Source organism: Manis javanica, chromosome 4 (genome assembly GCF_040802235.1).
Source record: "Manis javanica isolate MJ-LG chromosome 4, MJ_LKY, whole genome shotgun sequence".
Taxonomy (NCBI): Eukaryota; Metazoa; Chordata; class Mammalia; order Pholidota; family Manidae; genus Manis; species Manis javanica.
The window spans coordinates 9,382,099-9,406,728 of NC_133159.1; the positions used below are offsets into that span (position 1 = coordinate 9,382,099).

The 24,630-nt window shown below is 39.6% G+C and overlaps 1 protein-coding gene across 12 annotated transcripts in view; it reads left to right on the top strand.

Annotated features, from left to right (window-relative positions):
- VPS13D (vacuolar protein sorting 13 homolog D) overlaps positions 1–24,630 on the top strand; it is a 277,290-nt gene that overhangs the window by 148,817 nt on the left and 103,843 nt on the right. For all 12 annotated transcript variants that reach the window (XR_012129991.1, XR_012129992.1, XM_073233217.1 and 9 more), the window contains 8 exons: positions 2,034–2,197; positions 3,120–3,228; positions 5,438–5,617; positions 7,248–7,367; positions 8,161–8,310; positions 18,446–18,595; positions 19,510–19,606; positions 21,640–21,788. Coding sequence is in view for 10 of the 12 variants with exons in the window: in XM_073233217.1 (XP_073089318.1) it covers positions 2,034–2,197; positions 3,120–3,228; positions 5,438–5,617; positions 7,248–7,367; positions 8,161–8,310; positions 18,446–18,595; positions 19,510–19,606; positions 21,640–21,788 (1,119 nt within the window). In the remaining 2 variants the exon portion in view is untranslated. The remainder of the gene's footprint in view (positions 1–2,033; positions 2,198–3,119; positions 3,229–5,437; positions 5,618–7,247; positions 7,368–8,160; positions 8,311–18,445; positions 18,596–19,509; positions 19,607–21,639; positions 21,789–24,630) is intronic.

Consider the following 24,630-nt stretch of genomic DNA (forward strand, 5'->3'; position numbering starts at 1 on the left):
ATGCCCAATTCTCATATTTGACCAGTAGGAGCTCTTTCTATCGTCTCTGTCCTTTTGACATACACCCCTCATTCCTTGAGCACTTCCTTACTTTCTGATACATCAACTTATTCTGGGCTCATCATGTGCTCCCTGCAGAATTCCTGCTTTTTGCCACTTGTTCAAGGAGTCCTGATCCCTTTCATAAGAGAACAGAATTTAGAAACCTAAGATACGAACACTAGATGCACTTACTGCTATTGTGGTGCTGCTATTTCCAGGCTTTCTCAGGAGAGACAGAGTTAGGGGTTTTATGTGAACAGGACATGTATGTATATATATATATGTATATATATATATACACACATATATATATATGCACACATGCACATGCATGTTATAATATATATGCATACACATTTACATATCTTAAATTTATGTATTCATATATTATACATATTTCTGTATCTGTCTCTGTATATTAAAAACCAGTAGCTCACAGTATTATTTCCTTTTCCAGTCCAACATCACGAAATTCATTCTAATTTTCTCCTTTCCATAGGTGTAACTCCCCTGTCCAGCACTAAGAATGTATTTGTTAATGTGTTCAGTTCTCCTGAATATAACCTATTTGCCATCCCCTGAGCCTCATTTTCCTACCGCTCTCCCTAAGATAATGTACAGAAAGTGCTATGTAAATGGATGTAATCATAATAACATAGCAAACATTTATTGAGGCCTTATCCTTTGCCAAGCATGTTCTAAGTGCCTTCAGTTTATTACACTAATCACAAGAACCCTAAGAGGCAGCTTAATTTGTGCCTTTGATAGAATAGGAAACAGAGGCTGAGAGAGATTTAGTAACCTGTCTCAGGTCACCAGGTGGTAAATAGTGAAGCTGGGTTTCAAATCCTGGCATTTGACTCCAGCATTCATATAACTTTGTTGGATTTTACTTCATAGAATGTAATGCAAGAGCTGTCCTTGCAAAGCGGGGACTGCATCTGCAACCACCCAGAAGTGTTTGTTGCTCTGGAGGAGCCCCTACTTGGTGAGAGTGGGTGTGACGCTGACAGGTCCAGCTGGAGTGCGTACACTTCCCAGAGAAGAGTATTCTCAGTGGTTCAGTGCCTCTGCAATGGAGCTGTGTGGACTGTGATAGAAAGGCAGTGTAGGGAGGGGTTAAACACAGTGGTTCTGGAATCAGGCTGTGGACATTCAAATCTTTGCTCTACCACCTACTAATTATGTGACCAAGGGAAAGTTTCTTCACCTCACAGCCTTACCTTCTTCATCTGTGAGTAAGGATGATAATAGTCTATACTCACTGGATTGTTCTAAGGATTAAATGAGTTACTACATGTAAATCCTGTGAATCAATGGCTGGCACACAGTAAATTCTCAGTAAATATTATTGTTACTTTTTCAATATAATAGATTATACAGACTTTCATAGACTGACCAGAAGTCCAAGTGCTGTTTATAAAATACTCCTAAGGAGAAAATATATTTAGAATTGACAGCAATCAACTTAGTTATAACCTTGTAAATTGGAAACCATCCATATTGTATACTTCAGTTGTAAACACATGAAGGAAGAGAATTCAGGTAAATTCTGATTGTCTGCCACTTGTGAGGATTGCCAGCTCCTCAATATTGACAATATCATACATGCTTTAAATAATTGGATCCCCTTTAGGATAAGGGCACCCAAGTATTGCCATCTGGAACAGTGTAACTAGTGGAGATTAGACTGAACTGTGACCAACTAGTTTGCTCAGAAAATACTAAGTATATGAAAAGAATAAGTTTTTTAAATTTATAGTATTGGTAATTTTTGGTTGTTCAGTTCGAGTTTAGCATATTTCATCCTAAGTGCAACTAAGGATTGACAACAATGAAAGTTTGAATTAAGTGTTTCTGTAGTGTGGAAAATATCTCAGTACAGCTTCTACTTGAGAGCTTCTTCAGCCCTGGTGTGAAGTTCTCGAGGCCTTACAAGAGGCTGTGGCCGTGTATGACAGCACTTCTGTCCCTCATGTGTCTGCCAACAGGAGCCAGGCAAGCGCTCTCAGCTGTGGAGGATGACTGGGACAGGCATGTTGGCCCACGAGGGGTCCTCAGTGCCCCACAACCCCAACAAGCCCTTAGCAGCTCGTTCCACTGAGGGGTCTGCCATCCTAGATATTGCTGGTCTTGCTGCAGTAACTGACAACAGGTATGTTTCAGAACAACTTTTGATGAAGATCATTGCTTTCACATTCAGATGCAGAGGAAATCTACACTAAAAGTGAGAGTCTATAAGTTAAGTAAGAATTTATATTTTTTTACTAGTATTTTCCTTAAATGATAGAGGCCTATTGAATTCCCAGATATTTGGGCCTTTATTTTTTGGCTATTATGGAAATGCCCATGGAGATGTTAAAAGAATTAAAATAATAATAAGAATATGTTATAGAAAGTGAATGTCTCTTTCACCCAAACATCCATCCACCATTACTCCCTAGAAGTGAACAGTTTCTTCTCTTAAATCTTCCTAAAAATTTTTGTTAAATCTTTCAAAATGCAGAAATAAATTATTAGGAAAATAATCAAATGTGTTTTTATGACTAACTGTTTGGACTCAGACTAGCTCTTTAACTTGGAAAGTTATCATATTTGCCTGTGCCTTACCTTCTCCATGAAATCGATGGATTTGTTTTTATTTAATAGCTTATTTAACTCCACAATGACCTTAGATGACTTATGAGTAAAAACCCAATATAAAAAGAAGTATTTGGAAGTAAAACAAAAAAGACAATTAGAAGTATTTTAAAATACAGTTTACAGACAACCCCCCTCCTACTGCATAACCATATGTCATTCTGAGAATGCAAGAATCTGTATTACTGTCTGTATTGTATGTATTATGAGTCCTTAAAGTGTTGATACTACTTTGATACACCTTTTCATTGCTTTCCATTTTGTTATATCACTCTTTCCTCATCAAGAGTTACTTCTACCATAGAACTCAAGCTAACTGCCCATTAGATTTTAGAGGTAGAGGACATTGGAAGAAAGAGTAAAAGCCATGATCTTGATTTTTTCTTCAGGCCTGAAATATTTGACTCAGAGGACTCACTGCATTCTCCTTATTCTAGATATGAGCCGTTGATGCTAAGAAAGCCTGATCGCAGAAGAAGCACAACTCAGACATGGAGTTTCCGAGAAGGAAAACTGACTTGTGGGCTACATGGGCTGGTTGTCCAGGTCAGCAGGTTTTGATATCCTCAGTGGCAGCAAGCAGTGATCGAACCTTCTTTGAAACAAAATTTCTGTTTGGACGTTCATAATGTATTGTTGAATGGGAAAAAATAATTACAGAGAAAATATGTATTATTTCATTTTAGTCAGGACAGTCAAGAGGCTTTCGTTGAGCATCTGTGTGTATATGGACAATGTTCTTGAAGGTGATGTATAAGAAATGTTAGAGGCCTGTCGAATTCCCAAGTATTTGGGCCTTTATTTTTTGGCTATTATGGAAATGCCCATGGAGATGTTAAAAGAATTAAAATAAAAGAATTAAAAAGGAATGGTTGCCTCTGAGTGATGGGATTTTTTTCTTGGCTTGTTTGGATTTTTTTTTCCTTTATGACATAGATTATCTATATAATTTTAAGAATAAAAAAAGAAAAATGTCAGCTAAAAGCCCACCACTAAGTTAGATTGGTTCTAAACCTGTGAGGTTGATAAAATATTTACAGCAGTGTTTTAGCAAATGTTCTGTGAGATGGCGAGTCATCATCATGGGCTCTACATGCTCTAGATTCTCTTTATTTCTGCATTCTTAGTGATGCCCAAATACTTAATTTTTGTAGCAAATGTCAAAATGGAGATTGCTGGTCAATTTCCTCTGTCTTCAACTCAGTCAGCCTATGCTGTAATAAATTCCCAGGTATTTTATAAGGGAATATGTGTTTGGAAAATTACCAGGGGTTTGTATTTTCTGCCCTTATGGCCCCAGGCCAGGAACGAGACCATGTATCTGAGATGAGTGGGTAGGAAAGTGTCCCAGAGGTCTGGGCAGATAGCAGAACAACATGTGTGACTGTGCGGATCTGCCTCGGCCCAGGTTTCAACCAGTAGGTAAGCACTGGAGCATCAGACCCTGGCTAGAGAAGTGTATTTGTCCCTGTTGGGAACCAGGCTGTCCTTCCGTATTAGGAGCTTGGTCTCTAGGGCAGTGAGCAAACCTGTAAGCAGCCTCTGGCTGCTGGTTGGTGAGATTTATTTTCTTTATCTCCATTGTTCTGAGCTTTTTCATCAAAGACAAGCTGCTTGCTTATATGAAGCACACATCTGGAATGGATTTGTGTTTTTCAATTAGCAATACAATGCAGACTCTTAGAGGGAAAAGAGGGCTTGTTGTAATTGTTGGGTTCTGTGTCTCCCCCTGACTTTACTTCTGGTTTGTTTCTAAAGTGCATGTAATTCCTATTCTCTTAGAGCATTTTCCTCCCCCAAATCCCTTTTTGGTGTTTGTTGTTTCTTGAATCTATTTCATCATTTCTGTGGTTGTGAATGACCCTATAATAATAGTATTCAACAAAGCAGAATGCATTTTGGTTAGGGAAATAAGCTTGGTTCAATCTTATTATTCTAAATAAAGTAATTGAAGGCATTAAACTCTTTTCTGACACTGCCCTTATAAGGTTGTGTACGCACTTTCTTTTTAAACTTACAGGAGTCACAAAGAGCTTTCTCCAGTGTTGAAATCTGTCCTATAAACCCAGCTCAAAGTTTCCTTTTCATTACTCAGGATTTAAAAATTAACAAAGGGGATCTAGATACCCTAGCTGCTGACTTCTCTAGCCCTCGGCTTGCTGTCCTGTAAGCATTATTCTGTAGATGCCCGTTTTTGTTGGGGCAAATACTAAAAAGGCATTTTCTCCAAAGGCCTGAATGATTGCATATCAGATGACATTCATAGTTTCCTATTTCATTTTAGAAGAGGTACCATATATTGAATATTTGGGTTGATTGGCCAGCTATAGGCCTATGTAGGGAGGTTTTCAACTCTAGAATTGCTTCTTACTGGAAAGTTGAGTGATAGTGAGAATTGATTTATTTTCAGAATGTTTCAGATTTTTAAGCAAACTCTAATGAGAGTAGGGTTTTTGGTACTTAAAAAAAAGCTTATCTTAATGACTAGAAGTTAATTACTAAACCAGTATGCTCTATTCATGGAATTATGTTACTCAGGATCCCCTAAGTTCATATAACATACTTCCTGTTTTACTCAAGTAATTGTACTATTTTTCCATCACCTATAAAGCTGGTGAAATAGTAAATGCTTTGCTATGCATTGACTATGATGCTTCAAAAAAGAATTTAAGCTTGGTAGCTTGTTTCAAAAGACATGTTAAATTGTTAGTAGCATTGTGTTTGCCTTTTCTTACACATCTTTACTGTCTTTTAGGCCAAAGGAGGGCTTTCTGGCTTATTTGATGGAGCTGAAGTTGTTCTTGGTCCTGATACTTCTATGGAGCTTCTGGGGCCAGTTCCACCTGAACAACAATTTATCAACCAAAAAATGAGGCCAGGGTCTGGAATGTTATCCATCAGAGTCATCCCAGATGGACCAACTAGAGCACTCCAGGTGATGATTTATCATAAGAACTGACATGAATCTCAGAGTACTTTTTTACCACCAATGGTTAGTCATTCAGCAGATATTTATTGGAATATTTATGCTGGATATGAGGATATGGTATCCTTATTTGTAAAAAAAAGGGGATAAGACCTACCTCACAAAGTTGTTATAAGAATTGAAGCATTAGTAAAATGTAAGATGATATTTTTTAAGCTATAAGAATTAAAGAAAATAATACCAAGAACAGTACATATTATCAAACATTGTATCTATTTATTATTATAAGTAATTGGTATGTTAGTAACATGAACAAGAAACTATATGAGGTCCCTAATCAGACAATTAAAATGTTGTGTCATGAAAGTAGGAGTGGGGGTGATAAGAGAGAGTGTATAGAAAGGATTTGTAGTCCCAGATTTGGAGGCTGGAGGAGCCTTCTAGGAGAAGTAATATATCAAGCTGAGCTCTAAAGGTTAGCTGGAAGGTGTCAGCCAGATGAAGAGTGAAGAGTGGGGGACTGTGTCCTGATGGTAAGTGTTCATTCCTCAGTTACTGCTGAGCAGCAATTGGAGACAGGCGTAGTTCTAAATACTGAGCACATACTAGTGAATAGACAGAATTCCCTGCCATCCTAGAGTTTATATTCTAGTAGGGTAGGCAAACAATCAATAAACGTAATAAGTAAGTTATAGAGTATTGGGGAAGTTGATAAGTGAAGGCCTGCAGATAAAAGAGACGGACCCAATTGGCACACAGAATATGCTAAGAAATAAGGCTGGGGACAGAAGCAGGGGCAGATATTAAAAGCCTGATACACACTCAAGATTTTGTAGCTTTTCTATGGCAACAAGGAGTCAGGGAGTGATATGATCAGAAATTTATTTTAGATCACTCACTCTGGCTGCAACGTGGAGAATTGGAGTGGAGTAAAACTGGAGATAGAGAAAGACCAGGTAGGAGTCTCTTGAAGTAATCTAGGTGAGAGGTTATTTATTCATCTGAACTCGAATAAATGGCAGTTGGTGGGTGTAAGGAGGTTGGAGAGAAACAAATAGAAATGAAAGCTTAGTAAGGACTCTCTGGTGTCAGATTTAGTGATTCATTGAATGTGAGGATGAGAGAGAGGAAGGAGTCAAGAATGGCCTTCAAAACTATGATTTGGGCAATTAGGAGCAGGCTTCTCTCTGTGCTGGAGATAGGGGTTTATCAGGTTGTGCTGTAACTAGAGAGCGAAGGAAAAAGGGAAGGTGTTGGTGTGGAGCAGTGAACTCTTGAGATAGCACATCATAAGCCATAGTACCTCTTTAAATCACCCTCCTTTACAGCAGAATCAGATGCAGTGATCTTGAGGTGTGCATGTTGCATGTTTTGCCTTGAGTTACAATTCTAGGTTGCCTACAGATACTTTGCTCTACCATATGAGTCTCTCAAGCTCTACGGCTGGCATTTGCCACATAGACTTAAAATTAAGTTTGCTTCATTATTACATAAATTGTACCTTACCAATGTTTTGGAAACCATTCACTTCCATAGGGTTATTGAGCATATAGTGGCTTTTGACCTACACAGTTGGTATGGAATGGGTTTCACTGTGGAAGTATGAGCCCTGTTAGTACAGTGTTTCATGTGATTTTAGATAACAGATTTCTCCCAACGGAAAAGCAACCGTTCATCATCATATGAAGTGGATGAACTTCCTGTTACTGAACAAGAGCTGCAGAAATTAAAGAATCCAGATACCAGGCAGGAATTGGAAGTAAGTTTGAAGTACTGCAAATTCATTTCTTTATCATAAATTTGTTGAGAATTTTTCTCTATGGTTTTCTCAGTTTAGACTTTTCTTTCTGCCCTCTGAGTTCTAATTACAGGTGTTGCTTCACAGTGTGTATGTAATGTTATCACAAGATGAATGGGTAAATATGTTAAGTGACAACATGAAATCAGAATGTAACAAGTGTTGCTAAAGTCAGAGGACAATAAAGAAAGCTAAACTATTTGAATTTAAACAGGACTGAAGGTGGAGAATAAGCAAACTAGATGTTTTTTTGGCCCCAGCTGACTGACATCTTCCTTCCCCGCTCTGCTTGGGCATTGGGAAGAAAATCTGAAAAGGAAGATGAGATGAAATTGAAAAGGCACACTTACGTGATGTTTATTCAGTGATTTTTAAAAAATCAATGTAAAACACAGTATTGGGTGCTACGGAAGTTCAGTGAATAACTTAGTAAGAGCTTCCATTCCCAAATGGGGAAAAAGATTCTCAATCAATTACTTTCCTATAATGAAATGCAAAATGTTATCAGTGCTGTAGTAAAGGTATTATCCTATCTCTCTGGAGTTCTGGTTGGGGTAGGCAGTATGCCTGGAGAAGAAGGCTTCTAGTGAGATGATGGAATTTGAGCTTCAAGATGAGTAATACAACTCTCCTAAATGGTTTTCAGCTGCTCAGAGGTAAGATAGGGCAATTTAAAGCCATTAAGCCATTAATTTCCATGTACAATCCCCACTACCTTCAGCTCTTTTTTTTTTTTTTTTTGGTCTCCTTTCAGGTGCTTGTGAAGTTAGAAGGTGGAATTGGGTTGTCTTTAATTAATAAAGTCCCAGAAGAACTGGTCTTTGCAAGTCTTACAGGAATCAGTGTGCATTATACACAGTTGGCAACTAGTCATATGCTTGAACTTAGCATACAGGATGTACAGGTAAGTGGGGAGGAGAGTTTCAGGACATGTTAATCTCCTTGTGTTATTGCCGAGCACCCATGCAGATCCAGTGTCTGTTTTTTTGGCAGAAGTAATCTGTGGCCTTTGGAAAATCATTCTATGAAAATAATTGTTTCTACCTACATCTGTCTCACTAAGTTTTTTAAACAGCAGAATTCTGAATACATATGGACGCTAGTCCATCAGTAACTTAGATAACTTAGGTAAGGTAGCATGGAGGAAGGGGACCCTTGGTTCTCTATCTTGCCGATAGGAAAAACCAACAGGAAAAAATCATTTAGAGAACAGGGAGAAAAAACAAAGGATCTGGACTTGTGCTTCTGGTCAAGTTGTAGTAATAGGGATCAGATTTTTCTTCTATCTGAAGCAACACAAAACCAAGAAAAAATAAGGAGACAGCAGGTTCAAGACACTGGACATCAGGCAGTAACCAACAGTCGTCCCTGAGCCCTGCAATTGCCCCAGCATACTGCCTTGAAAAATAATGTACTTTTTCATACTGCCAAGGTGCACGAAGGGGAAACTGAGTCAGAGCCCAGTACAGTGGAGAAGTTGAACAAACATTGCTGAGAGTCCTAGGACCAAAGCAACTAGAGTTCATAGGGCAGCATATCTAGGAGGTGTGTGCTGCACAGAAAGCAAGCTCAGGAGATCTACAGAGGGGCCCTGAAGTATTCAGCAGAGGGACAGATGAGTGATGCTTGTAAGGAAACGACCACTTGAACCATCTAAAAGGATTATGGGGACAGCACCTGTTGCTCACTCAGGGCTGAGGGTGGTGCTTGTTCTCCACTAGCCAGACTGAAAAAACTAATGTACGAGAACTGGGAAGATCCTCCAGAAAGCCTCCATGGTGCTCCACGGTGAGCTATAATTAGCTGTAGGCTGAACACTGCTCCAGACCTACCGAACGAATCATAAAAGGAAGGTCTGAAAGGATCGATCTGTTTCCAAGTAATTTAATTATATTCCTGAAGAAAGCTTAAGATTTAATGGAATATAAAAATATACAGTATCCAAAAAAGTAAAATTTATAATATCAGGCATCATATCAAAAATGATCAGATATGCCAAGGGGCAGGAAAACACAATATATGATGGGAGAGTAATCAGTTGAAACAAACCCAGAGCTAACACAGATGTCAGAATTTTCAGAGAAGGGTATTAAAACTATTATAACTGTATTCTGTGTGTTCAAAAACTTTAGAGATGTGTAAGTTATAAAAAACAAAACTTGTAGAGATTAAAAGGAAATGAAAAATACTGTGGATTTGATTAATAGCAGATGACAAAGTACAAAAAAAAAAAAGAAGGAAAGAAAGATTGGTGAACTTGAAAACACAGCAGTAAAAACTGCCCAAATTGCAATACCCAAAGAAAAATCATCCAAAAAAAATTAAGAAAAAACAGGTTTGATGACTTGTGGGACAACTTCGAGCAACTTAATATATGGATGGATAAATGGAGTACCAAAAGGAGATGAAAGAGAAGAGGGGACAGGAAAAATAACTGAAGAATATTTTGCCATAAATTTTCTAAACTTAATGAAAACTATAAACTCAGATTGAAAAAGCTCAAAAATGAAGCCAAACACACACACACATATCCACCATGATGGAAAACTACACCAAGATATATCAGAATCAAATGACTCAGAAAAGTGATAAAGCATCCAAATTAAAAAAGGCATGTTATGTGTAAGAACAAAGGTGAGAATGACAGCCAATTTAGGAGCAATGCATGTGAGAAGATAGTATAGCAATGTCTTTAAAGTACTGAAAGGAAAGGAAATAAAACCTGTCAACCTAGAATTCTATGCCCAGCAAATATATCTTTGAAAAAAGCAAGGGTGAAATAAAGATGATTTTAGACATACAAAAGCTGAAAGAACTAATTATCAGCAGTTCTGTACTTCAGAAAATGCTAAAGGACATCATTCAGACAGAAGGAAATGGTACCAGATGGAAATCTGGGTCTACAACTGGGAATGAAGAGCACCTGAAATGATAAATATGTTGATAAACATATAGGATTATTTATTTATTTATTTTTATTAAGGTATTATTGATATACACTTTATGAAGGTTTCACATGAAAAAACAATGTGGTTACTACATTCACCCATATTTTCGTGTCCCCCCATACCCCATTGCAGTCACTGCTCATCAGTGTAATAAGATGCCACAGAGTCACTATTTGCCTTCTCTGTCCTATACTGTCTTCCCCATGATCCCCCCCACACCATGTGTGCCAATCATAATACCCTCAATCCCCTTCTCCCTCCCTCCCCACCCACCCACCCACCCTCCTTCACCCCTCCCCTTTGGTAACCACTAGTCCCTTCTTGGAGTCTGTGAGTCTGTTGCTGTTTTTGTTCCTTTAGTTTTGCTTCATTACTATACTCCACAAATGAGGGAAATCATTTGGTACTTGTCTTTCTCTGCCTGGCTTATTTCACTGAGCATAATGTCCTCCAGCTCCATCCATGTTGTTGCAAATGGTAGGATTTGTTTTCTTTCTTATGACTGAATAATATTTCACTGTGTATATGTACCACATCCTCTTTATCCATTCATCTACTGATGGACACTTAGGTTGCTTCCATTTCTTGGCTATTGTAAATAGTGCTGCGATAAACATAGGGGTGCATATGTCTTTTTCAGACTGGGCTGCTGCATTCATAGGGTAAATTCCTTGAAGTGGAATTCCCGGGTCAAATGTTATTTCTATTTTTAGTTTTTTGAGGAACCTCCATATTGCTTTCCACAATGGCTGAGCTAGCTTACATCCCCACCAGCAATGTAGGAGGGTTCCCCTTTCTCCACATCCTCGCCAGCATTTGTTGTTCTTAGTCTTTTCGATACTGGCCATCCAGACTGGTGTGAGGTGATATCTCATTGTGGTTTTCATTTGCATTTCTTTAATAATTAGTGATATTGAGCATCTTTTCTTGTGTCTGTTGGCCATCTGAATTTCTTCTTTGGAGAATTGTCTGTTCATATCCTCCGCCCACTTTTTAATTCGTTTATTTGCTTTTTGATTGTTCAAGTGTGTGAGTTCTTTATATATTTTGGATGTTAACCCCTTGTCAGATATGTTCTTTACAAATACATCCTCCCATACTGCAGAGTGCCTTTTTGTTCTACTGATGGTGTCCTTTGCTGTACAGAAGCTTTTTAGTTTGATACAGTCCCACTTGTTCATTTGTGCTTTTGTTTCCCTTGCCCAGGGAGATATGTTCATGAAGAAGTTGCTCATGTTTATGTCCAAGAGAGTTTTGCCTATGTTTTTGTCTGAGAGTTTTATGGTTTCATGACTTACATTCAGGTCTTTGATCCATTTTGAGTTTACTTTTGTGTATGGGGTTAGACAGTCATCCAGTTTCATTCTCTTGCATGTAGCTGTCCAGTTTTGCCAACACCAGCTGTTGAAGAGGCTGTCAGTTCCCCATTGTATGTCCATGGCTCCTTTATCATATATTAATTGACCATATATGCTTGGGTTTATATCTGGGCTCTCTAGTCTGTTCCTTTGGTCTATGGGTCTGTTCTTGTGCCAGTATCAAATTGTCTTGATTACTGTGACTTTGTAGTAGAGCTTGAAGTCAGGGAGCATAATCCCCCACTTTATTCTTCCTTCTCAGGATTGCTTTGGCTATTTGGGGTCTTTTGTGATTCCATATAAATTTTAGAACTATTTTCTCTAGTTCGCTGAAGAATGCTGTTAGTATTTTGAAAGGGGTTGCATTGAATCTGTAGATTGCTTTAGGCAGGATGGTCATTTTGACAATATGAATTCTTCCTATCCATGAGCACGGGATGTGTTTCCATTTATTGGTATCTTCTTTAATTTCTCTCATGAGTGTCTTGTAGTTTTCAGGGTATAGGTCTTTCACTTCCTTGGTTAGGTCTATTCCTAGGTATTTTTTTCTTTTCTATGTAATTGTGAATGGAATTTGTTTTCCTGATTTCTCTTTCTGCTAGTTCATCATTAGTGTATAGGAATGCAACAGATTTCTGTGTATTCACTTTGCATCCTGCAGCTTTGCTGAATTCAGATATTAGATCTAGTAGTTTTGGAGTGGATTCTTTAGGGTTTTTTATATACAGTATCATGTCATCTGCAAACAGTGACAGTTTAACTTATTCTTTACCAATCTGGATGCCTCTTTGTGTTGTCTGATTGCTGTGGTGAGGACCTCCAGAAGTATTTGACTAAAAGTGGGGAGAGTGGGCATCCTTGTCTTGTTCCCAGTCTTAAAGGAAGGGCTTTCAGCTTCTCACTGTTAAGTATGATGTTGGCTGTGGGTTTGTCATATATGGCCTTTATTATGTTGAGGTATTTGCTCTCTATACCCATTTTGTTGAGAGTTTTTATCATGAATGGATGTTGAATTTTGTCAAATGCTTTTCGGCATCTATGGAGATGATCATGTATTTTTGTCCTTCTTTTTGTTGATGTGGTGGAGGATTTTGATGGATTTTCTAATGTTGTACCATCCTTGTATCCCCAGAATAAATCCTACTTGATCATGATGAATGATCTTCTTGATGCATTTTTGAATTTCGTTTGCTAATATTTTGTTGAGTAATTTTGCATCTATATTCATTAGGGATATTGGTCTGTAATTTTCTTTTTTTGTGGTGTCTTTGCCTGGTTTTAGTATTAGGGTGATGCTGGCCTCATAGAATGTGTTTGGAAGTATTCCCTCTTCTACTTTTTGGAAAGCTTTAAGGAGAATGGGTATTAGGTCTTCACTAAATGTTTGATAAAATTCAGCGGTGAAGGCCATCTGGTACAGGAGTTTTGTTCTTAGGTAGTTTTTTGATTACCAGTTCAATTTTGTTGCTGGTAATCGGTCTGTTCAGATTTTCTGTTTCTTCCTGGGTCAGCCTTGGAAGGTTGTATTTTTCTAGAAAGTTGTCCATTTCTTCTAGGTTATCCAGTTTGTTAGCATATAATTTTTCAGAGTATTCTCTAATAATTCTTTGTATTTCTGTGGTGTCCATAGTGGTTTTTCCTTTCTCATCTCTGGTTCTGTTTATGTGTGTAGACTCTCTTTTTTTCTTGATTAAGTCTGGCTAGGAGGTTATCTATCCTGTCTCTGGGCTGCTATGCCTGTCTCCACTGCCCAAAACAGTGGGCCAAATACACAGGTGTAATCCTCTATGCTTTGTGTTTGTAGCTGCTATTGGCGGGGCTTCCTTCTGGCTGGCCTGATGCCAGGGCAGGGTTTGCCGGTTTGCAAGTCAGGTGTGGGCTGGCCGGGAGGAAGGCGCAGCAGGCTGTGTATCACGGTGGGCAGCCTTGGAGCTGCGTAGCCAGCTAGGGGGATGGAGTGCCTGAAGATAGTGAAAGTTCCCAACCTGCTAGGCAGAGTGTACCCTGACAATTTTGTCTACTGTCCTTTCTCCTGAGCAGTAAGATCTGTGCAGTCCTTGCCCCTTTAGCAGCCCTCTCGCTTTTAGGAAGTCTCTCAGAGTGCATGCCCAGACTAGCTAGATATGGATCCCTGTTTTCCACAGGCAGTTGGCATCTCAGTCTCTCCAAGTATTCTGCCTGTCTTAGCTTTCCAACTCCACTAATCACCAGAGCACCATGCAATGTTGGTTTGTGCTCCCAGAGCAGATCTCCAGTGCTAGGTGTTCAGCAGTCCCAGGCCTCCACTCCCTCCCTGCTCCATTTCTCTTCCTCCTGCCAGTGAGCTGGGGTAGGGGAAAGACTTGGGTCCCACCGGGTCACGACTTTGGTATGTTACCCTGTTCCATAAGGTCTGCACTTTTCTCCAGGTGTATGCAGTCTGGTGCAGCCTCCTTTCCTGTTGCTCTTTCAGGATTAGTTGTATTAAATTTTTGTATTATATGTGGTTTTAGGAGGAAGTCTCTGTCTCAACTCTTTTGCCACCATCTTTAATCCTCTCAGGATTATCTTATTTAAATTTCTTTAAGGGATAATCAACTTTTTTGACAACAATACTAGCACTGTATTTTGGGATCTATAACATGTTGGGGTAAAATGCATGACAACAATAGCATAAAATCTAGAGGGGGATAAATGGATGTATGTTCCTGTAATTTTCTTATATGAGTATTGTGCCATTTGAATGTCAACTGATAAATTAAAGATGAATGCTATAAACCCTAAGGCAACCACCAAATACAGAGAGTCACAGCTAATAATCCAATAAAGGAGACAAAATGGAATTATGAGAAATACTTGATTAGTCGAAGAGAAGGCATAGAAAGAAGAAAATGTGGATAAGAATAAATGGGAAAAATAGAAAACAACTATCACAATATAGCCTCATTCAAAGTTAGCTGTACTATTAATTAGGTATAATTGCTATAAATACTAGCAGTTCTAAGGCAGAGATTATATAAAAAAGCAGATTACATAAAAAGGCAATTATATGCTGCCCTCAAGAAACACTCATTAAATGCAAAGAAACAAATACTTTAAAGGTAAAGAACAGAAGATATACCAAGCTGACACTAGTCATCAGAATGGCTGACAGAATAGATTATAGAGCAAAGAATATTACCAGGAATAAGGAAGATATTTTCCTAATGATGAAAGAGACAGTCAAGAGAATGAAACAATCCTGAACATTTACACATGTAATCATGGAGCTTCAAAATATATGAAGCAAAAACTTAAAAGAACTAAAAGAAGAAATAGGCAAATTCACATTTATAGTAAAAGATTTCATTATCACTCTTCAAAAAGTTGATAGAACAAATAAGCGGAAAAACCATCAAAGACACACCGTACTTGAATAGCACTATCAACCAGCCAGCCCTAATTGACGCTGTAGAACAGTTCACCCAGCGACAGCAGGAAGTGCATTCTTAGGTGCCCATGAAACATTTCCAAGGTAGATCACAGTCTGGACCCTGAAACAGTTCTCAGCAAATTCAAAGAATTCAAGTCACCCCACAACATGTGCCTTGATCACAAAGGAATTAGAGTTGGAATAACAGAAAAGATGGTTGGGAAAATCCCCCCAAGTATTTGGAAACTAAATAATACACTTCTAAGTAACCGATAGATTGAAGAAGAAATCAAAATAGAAATTAGAAAATATTTTGAAGTGAATGAAAATGAAAACACCACAGAATTTGTGAAATGCCACCAAACGTCTACTACTAGAGGGAGATAATAGCACTAAATACCTATGAGAAAAGGAGAAAGGTCTGAAACAGTGAACTCAGATGTCATCTTAAGAGATTAAACAACCACAAATTAAACCCAAAATAAGCACAAGAAAGGAAATTAATAAAGTTCTTAGTGGAAATCAATGAAATAGAAACCAGCAAGTACAGTTTAAAAAAATCAACTAAATCAATCCTCTTTGAAGTGACTGATAAAGTTAATAATCCTCTAACAAGTTTAATCAAGAGAAAAAAGAGAAGATGACAGAAATTACTAATATCAGGAAAGGGAGAGGTGTCAGACAAGCCGAAAAATGTAAGCTCTCTGGGAATAGATAGAGCTTGTGGGGGGACCTCCACTGGCTGCCAGGCTGCTGCGGTTTTTGAGGTCACTGTGGACCTGGGGAGGGTGAATGGGAGTAGGCCACGTGGAAGTGCCACCGAGCTTACCGTTCTTGCTGAGTGTCAGTTAATTGTCTGGAGTAAATGATCCCTGGATTGTCACGAGCTCTTGATTAACTTTCAGAGTTGTGAAAATGTTAATTTTGACCATTTTTGCCAGAGTCATTTTTTGCCAGAGTTTAGTTGACATACTGTCAAGACAATTTCTCTTTATTTTTGTAACATCTACTTGGAGGCTTCTTCTCAGCCTCCACCAAGACTGAAATGTCCTGAAAAGTTCCTGGTAAACATTTCCCAAAGCAGGATCCAAAGTCCTAGACTGTGATTCTCTCCCCAAATGGACAGCCTGCATTTCTCCATGAAATATACAGTGTGCCCCCGAGCCTGGGGGGCTCCCTTCCTGTCCTACTCTTCCATCCGTGCTAAGACCCCTTCTCAGGAAATGTTTTTCTTTTATCATGTATCACAGAGAGCAGAAAGTCTGTTAATCATCCCAATTGTTTTACGGTAAACAAAGTTACTATGTTGTATCTAAGTTTGTATTTTTTGACCTTTACAGAGAAGAGCCAAGGATCCATTTGCTGTTCCTTAATTTCATTGACTCTTTACTTTAATTTGAAAAAGTTCCTTGATTTATTGTGTGCTATAAATATTAAAAAATAAACAGATTTGTATTTACTATGATGACTAGTGCTATGAGAAAGAATTTTTAGAAATTGAAAATATATTCCCATCCTTAGGGAGCATCTAATCTAATTGGGAGAATAAAACTAGAATTAGTAATTCTCACTACACCTTGTGTCAAATGTATTTGGGGAGAGAACAAAGGAGAAGTCAGAATGAAGTGAGAACTGCCTTGTCATTTCCTCCATTGGACGTGACTGGTGATTAATTCACTCAGTGAAGTAAAGACTGAGCATCAGCTGTGTGCCAGGCATGGTACTCACTCTGGAGACACAGCCATGACCGAAGAGATGAGTTTTCTGCTCTCTTTGAGCTAACAGCTTAGGGAAGAAGCCAGCCGATAAATGAGCAAGCAAGCAACTAATCGCAACCTGTAATGACTGCATAAAGGAATAAAGAGGGATGGTGCTGCTATAGAGAAAGTGGCTGGGAAGATCTTCCTGAGGAGATGAGAGCTGAGTTTGGAGAGAGAGAGTGGGCAAACCACAGAGAAGAATGCTGGGGAATTCAAAGACCCTACAGGAGGAGAGAGTTGCCCACATTTGAGCAGCAGAAGGCTTGTGTGTGTGGATCGTAGTGGCCCTGGAGGAGAGTGGTTTGGGGTGAAGTTGGAGAGGTGGGCAGTGTCCAGAGTGTAGGGGCCTTGGAGGCCGTGGTAAGTTTGGTTTTATCCTAAGAGAAAGAGAAGCCACCGAAGGGTGGAAAGCAAGGAGGGACTTGTCTTGGTTGTGTTTCTGAAATAATCACTTCGGCTGCTGTATAGAGTATGTGGCAGGGGGCAAGAATGGCAGTAGGAAAAAGCCTCCAGGTCTCTTGCCCTTATCCCTGCACTTGGAGAGCCAGCAGAATGAATGTCAGCAGCCATTACACAAAATGACTATGTGGAAATCCATAGGTATAACGGAAAGGTCAAAGGACTTGGTGCCAGAAATGCCACATTTGAATCCCAACTCTCCTGCTTATTAAATAACTGTGAATGTGAGCAGGTAATTTCACTTCTCTAAGCTTCTCTAAGCTTCTGTTCGTGTTGCAAAGTGGGGGGGGACTAATACTTAGCCTTTAGGTTGTCGTAAGGGGTCCACTAGGTGCTGTGTAGAAACTGCATGTAGGGGTACCCAACAGATGTTCTTCTCTTTCCTTTTCCTAGTGCGGGGCTTTGGTATAAAACAGAACATGGACATGACTGCTTCCTGCAGTGAGCCTCCTGATGTCCCTGAACTTACCTGAGTGCAGTCATGGTGCTGGTTGGGGTGATGAACAGGGCCGTCCCTCACGCCACTGACCTCACTGTTTCATTTCTAGAAGGATACTGACTTTAGGATAGTCAACAGGTCCCGTCTGCTAGCCGTTTGAGCTACTGATACTGTAGTTTTAATTGTCTAACTTCAAGGAATTTGGAGGAAGAGAGAAGCAACAGTAGCACAGTGGTCAAGAGCACTGGCCAGGGGATCAGCCCAACCTGGACTGGAGTTCTGGTTCTGTGCAACCTTAAGCAAGGGCCCCTCTCCTCAGCTTCTTCAGCTGTGACCTGAGGACAGTGATAGTCCTCAGAGGCTGGGGTAAGAACTGCAGCGGAGCCCTTAGTTATAACTCTGACATCACAGGTGTCATGTGTCTCAAAGGGAAGGCATATGAGGTGACTCGCTTGGTGCCTGACATGTAGTACTTACCAATGTATAGCCTCTGCTATTATTACTACCACTATTATTATTGCTGGTCTTCAGTGAGAATATATTTTTCAGCTACTGTTGAGGTAGAGTAAAATGGCAGGGTACTTTCTGAGTGACCTGCATGTGTGATACCCCTCTCAAGGGTAAAAGTGAAAACTGAGCAACTTGTCTGTTTCTGTTTTGTTTTGCTGCTTTTTCTTGTGCTAGGTGGATAATCAGCTCATCGGTACCACTCAGCCCTTCATGCTCTATGTGACTCCCCTGAGCAGTGAGAATGAGGTCATTGAGACAGGCCCCGCCGTGCAAGTGAACGCGGTGAGGTTCCCCAGTCAGAGTGCGCTGACCAACATCTACAAGGTAGGCCGGCTGGAGAGGCTGGTGGGATGGACACCATGCTAGAGGCTAACTGTCCTTTCACTGCCGAGTCTCAGGGCTGCAGTGCCGGGTGTAGATGGATATAGTCCTGTAGGTTAAGGCACAAGTGACTTCATATACTGTGTAGAGGAATGTGCAGGAACTCCTCTTAGCACTTCATGTTGTTGGTTGTGTTTTTGATGACCTTTCAGGTCATAGCATTGAACCCACAGGGGCCAGAGTCTGTATTTATCAGAGTGAGTCTCTGTAGCAAAGCATAAAGCATCTTCTAGATTGATCAGGATTGGACATACTATTAAAAAAGAGTAATCCAGGGACTGTTGGAAAGCAGGAGGGGTCTGATGTTGGGACAGACATCCTTCTGTGTAAGCTGCTATACTGTTTACTAAAAGCAGATAATTCAAAAGTGATAAACATTCTTTCCTGGAAAAGTCTCCATGTACAAGCTAGCTGTTACAGCAGCAAATTCTGGAAAAGTGGGGGCTAAGAGGTTGCTCCCCTTATTTCTGCTCCTTTGTCACCAGTGCCGATAGGAGCCAAGCCTGCATACAGCCCTCAAATCCACAAGCTGCTGCTCCATAAACTAGCTGCCATCATGTGAGCTCAGAACCATACAGTTCATCCACCACAGTACATTTGAAAGTGTAATCCTGACTAATGAGACACAGATGCCCTGGGAACTAAACAATAGGGTAGTGAATTGTCAGCTAAACATCTTCTGGAATTTTTGGCTAATTCGAACAGTATAGAGAGTGTTGAGCCAGAAATAATTTGGCAGTGTGATTATAAATCACTTGAGTAAAGAAACCGTGTCATGTCACTGGGGCCTTCTTAATGGCACAGGGGAAAGTTCCTTCTGGTGTTCACACTGTAAATCAGAATTTCTTTACCTCTAGCATCTGATGATCACAGCTCAGAGATTCACGGTGCAAATTGAGGAGAAACTGCTCCTCAAACTGCTAAGTTTCTTTGGCTACGATCAAGCAGAATCAGGTAATGTTGAATCTTCTAGGTTTCTACCTGGGAATTGGCCCATGGATGACAGGTTTTAGCCTTGCTTTTGAAAACAGGTGGCCTCTGGATGCCCAACAAGCTTCCTTTACACTTTGTGGCCTGAGCTAGGAAGCTAAGGTTCGTGCTTCAGCTGTCCTCTTTGGAAGTGTTGCTTGTTGACAGATGTTGAGATGTGTCTGTGTACCAGGGAAACTGCTCAGAGGCTCTCTGGTATTCTGGAATACCCAGCGGTAAGCCTTTGGGAAGCAGTATACTATTCCTCTTTGTCTTGCATTTTTTGACCCATCTGCTCCAGGATAACAGAAGTGAAGTTAGTCATTTAGCAAACCACTTTGTTTCCTAACCTTTGTTTATTTAACAGACTCGGGGCCAAAAATCAGAATCCCTTTGCCAGTTCCTTTGGTTTAGTTGAGGGAAAAAAATTAGCCAGCCTCAACTCCTGAACTTTTTTTTACATTGATACCCTTATGTTTTAATGTAATTACACAATTTTCTAGTTACTTGATTCTTCCTTGGACAAGTAAGAAAAGTAAGATTAGTAAAATAAGCTATTGCTACAGAAATAATTTAGCTTTTGTCTCTTTATTTATTTACTGAATTTATTTCCAGCATTGCTACACAAATAATTTATCTTTTGCCTCTTTATTTTAGATTCCTCATATGGCCTTTACAAGACCATAGATACAGCTTAGAAATACTTCAGTAATGCTTAGTCTTTAGAAGCCTAAACAAATATGGAAGCTGAAGAAATGATAAGATAGAGACTTTTATGTTCTGCTCATGTAAGTTAGAGAGAAAGACATTTTTAGGGATGTGTTGTACGTACGTACATACATACACACAATGCAAGAAATGTATTTTTGCCTTTTTTATCCCAGGCTTAGAATTTAAGCTTTTAAGTGTATTTGGGATCAAAAGCAAGATCCTATCTGTTTAATGCTGTGTTTTCCACTTTGGGATGGAATGCCCGTTGTTTCTATTTAGACAGCTACTTGAGAGCTTGCCTGCCAGGTATGTGTTCTCTTTTGGTATCTTCCTGGGAAGTTTTACTTTAAATCTGATTGGACATGCTTTTCTTATAAGTTGCTCTAAATCAGTTTCTCCCCAGGCATTGTGTAGTGGATTTAGACTTTTGTAAAATCCTTGCCTGCCTTTCAGAGGAGCATTTCTTCCACTCTATGGCTATTTCTGTTTCCTGAGAACAGATAAGCAGGTCTCTGTTGCAGTATCTTTTTTTTTAAACTTATTCCTTTTTTTTCTACAAAAAGAACTATGATAGCTTACAGTATAAATTTGCTTGGTAAGTAGATATAAGACAGTCTCTTTAGTTTTATTTCTAAGGTACATGGAACCAAGCAAAAATAAGCTGCCCAAATGGGTAGAGGTGTACCATCAAGTCAGAGAGCACATTGCTGCGTTTTAGCCCATGTTAATCCTTTTTACTCCAAGAGATAACAAAAAATCTGCCTTGAGTATGCTATTTGAATGAAGTCCACCATTTGGGGAAGAGTGCTTGTCCTGTCATCTGTCCTTTATAGCCCGCAGCTTGTTTCGTTTTTAAGGCATTGTTGCATTCAGATGTGTTACTTAATTGGTCATGTTGTTCGTGATTCAATTAAACTACACTCCACGCACTTATTTGGATATCATCTTATGAAATAAATTCATTAATCTGGGTCATTTATAATCATAACAATATGGTTTTCAAGAAAACTCATTGCCAGCAAGCACACTCACGACCTTTGGCTTTCCTACTTGGAATTTTTTTTTTCTAAAGATAGTATCTGCCAGCTGGTGGTAGAGTCGCAACTTTTTTTGATAAACAACATGAAACAGATCTGTTTTTACAAAGAAATGGCATCAAGATACTGTACATATTAGTGAATGCTGAAAAACTAAATTTCTAGATAAAAATTTACATTTTTCTGAGTTTTTTTCAATATGAATGAAAGTATTTGAATCATGAAACTTTAATAGATTCATTCAAAAGAATTCTTCTACTTTTGTATCAGAGGTGGAAAAGTATGATGAAAACTTGCATGAAAAGACAGTTGAGCAAGGAGGAACACCAATGCGATACTACTTTGAAAATCTCAAAATCAGCATTCCCCAGATCAAGCTGAGTGTGTTCACCTCCAACAAGCTACCATTGGATCTCAAGGTGAGCTGTTATCTGGGTAACTTTTAAAAATGACTCTTCCCTGGAAAAGAATGAGTGTATTTACTGTGTGCTTTTTCTGTCCAGTATCATTATTTCTAGCAGATATTTTTACAGTTTACCTTTTCTAGAAGGTTTAATGACTCATACATATAGTTATATATATTTCTCTTTTTTTAACATTTAAATGTGTGACTTTGCTAAAGACTGAGGAGTAACAAAATAACAGAGAATTACATGACTCCCGTCTGCCCTCTGCTTAGCTCTTGGTGTATCTCAATGAGGTAAAAGCCTCCTTTCATAGGCCTGCTACCAGACGCACAAGAAAAGCTACAGCTAAGACAGTTATCTTCCTTTTGTGCCCAACGCCTGCCTGCTCATTTAGAGTTCTCTCCTCCATATCTACCTTTTCTTGAACAGTTGACTCTAGAAATGCCTACTACCTTCAAGGAAGACTTGGCTGCATACCACTGAGGTATGGCTTCATCTACCACCATATCAGGATGTAACACTCCTACAGATCATCTTGATATGCACTTGACAGATACAGTCTGAACACTGTCTTCATTTTCTGCAGTGAAGTCTATTATAAATAAGGGATAGGGCTGGGTTCAAAACTAAGCCTAATTCTAAAGTCTGTATATATATTTTCTCTTATACTCTGCTGCCCCCGAGAACATAAGCAGAGAATTTTGGGGGCTGTAAGAGCCCTCAGTGATCCCTTTGCTCTGTGAATAAGGATATTGGAGTTCCAAGTGTTTTGTCATTCAAGCTTGTGTAGATAGGTAGTGATGGGAGCAGGCATAGAGCCCAGGGGATTATTGGAAAGTCTTTCCTTAGGCTGAGTCTAAATCTGCCTCCCTGCAGCTTGCACCCATTGCTTCTGGTTCTTTCCTCCCTTGCACCAGAAGATAGTTACCAAGGTAGCCATCTCCCCATGAACCACCAGCTTAGACTTTTCCACTGCCCCCTGCTGCCTCTTTTAAGATACTTCAAGATGGCCTCTCTGAATAAGAAAGGCTAGAGATGGAGAACAAATAAATAAACCTGGGGTTATAAATTCAGATGTGTGCTGGGACTGTGCTGGCAATGCAGTAAGTGAAGCAGTGTGGTAGGACCGTGGCACATGGGTGTGCACACTTCACTGAAGCCTGGCCTCAGCCATGTGCCATTGTGGGGTAACGTGAACCCAGTTGTTGCCAGATCTTAAGATTTTTAAAGTGAAGCCGGAAATCTGGATTTTTATGTGGACTCTCCTGGTTTTCAAACATTGGCAACCAATTTCACTTGTATTTTTTAAACCTGTGGGCCTATCAAAACACATGTGTGAGCCTCATGTGGCCCACAGTTTGCCAACTTACAATTTCTAAACTAGACTTACCGGTAAGGAGACAGTAGTCTCATCAACATCAGTTCATATTTGGGTAAGGATAGGGTAAGGGCTACTGCTCCACTAATGTGGCAAACTGGGGATGAGCAGTTGGGGGTGCTGGTCAGGACAAGGGAGCAGCAATTGCTCCTGTGGCCACCCTGAGAACAGTGCAGGCTCCTCGCAACCAACTGTCCCGTCTGCTTAATTTACTTTAATTTCATGTTGCCCAGGAGACTGGAGAGACTTATAATTAACATGGGAATGGGGGGAAAACCATGGGAAAACCACTATCTTGCTAATATCCACAAGTATCCACTTGACTTATGTGACCCTTTGGAATGGGTTTGTTTGATAAAGTGTATATTTCCCCAGAACACTTGGCACGCACCCAACAAACCAATGTTAAGAATTTCCTGAGAGTTAAGGACTTCTTGTTTTTTAAATCATCTTACTAAGAAACACAGACACCTCACTATTCCTTTCAAATTGCTCCCAGCAGAAAACTTCCCCCAGACTGACAAATGCAGTATGGTTTTCTGCAGTTGAAGTAGCTCCAGACACCCCCCTCCCCAGGTTACGTGGTACTGATGCTTGTAGGTATGCTCTGTGTCCTGTAAACTGGGGTTGTTGAAGTTGAACATCTCATTTGGCACTGTATTTAAGGAACATTTTCAAATGACTGTTAAACAAATTCAGTGGAGCAGCCATGTTATGAGGTGTGTGGTGGGGGCACCCTGAATGGGGTACATTTGTGTTTCAAGCAGGGTTCTGGGAATTGGGACTTCAGAATTAAATTCTCAGCTTGTGGAAGTTACCATTTTACTGTGTCTTGAGTTCTCCTAGTGGAGTCTGAGACTCATAAAATAATGTCATTTATTCAGAGAGTTTTCTAACAGAGTAATATCCCTTTATTAGTAGCTCTTAGGAAGAGCAATATGCTCTTTGAGATGAATATGTAATGGCTAAAAGTATATGCTTAGGAAATGGAGTCCTATCCCAGAGCAGGAATCACAAGAGTCTGACTAAAAGGTAACCATGTCTTTGGTACTGAAAGGAATAATTATCTTGATTCTCTTGACTCCAGGCCAGAAGTGAGGCTGTCAGAAATCTCAGAGGGAAGTCTCTTCAGGTTTACACTGAGGGTACATTATTGCCAGATAGAGTGTCTGTTCAGAAGGACTCAAAGCAGTTTCACATCTGCTATCTCAATTGGATTCCTTACTCTGTGATGGGAGACGGGGAGATAATAGTTCCATTTCACAAATGCAGAGACAAAAGCACAGCATTCCTATCCCCCTGTGCCCCTCCATTATTCTCCCAGGTTGCATGTTAGAGAGTAGCTGCTTAATACTGAAAATGCCAGGTAGTTTATATGTTCTTTTTTTTCTTTCTTTCTTTTTTTAAGATCAAAAGAGGCCAGGAGCCTTTAAAAAGGTTCCACAAGGTGGCCTACAGTAGTCCTTTTCCCATTTA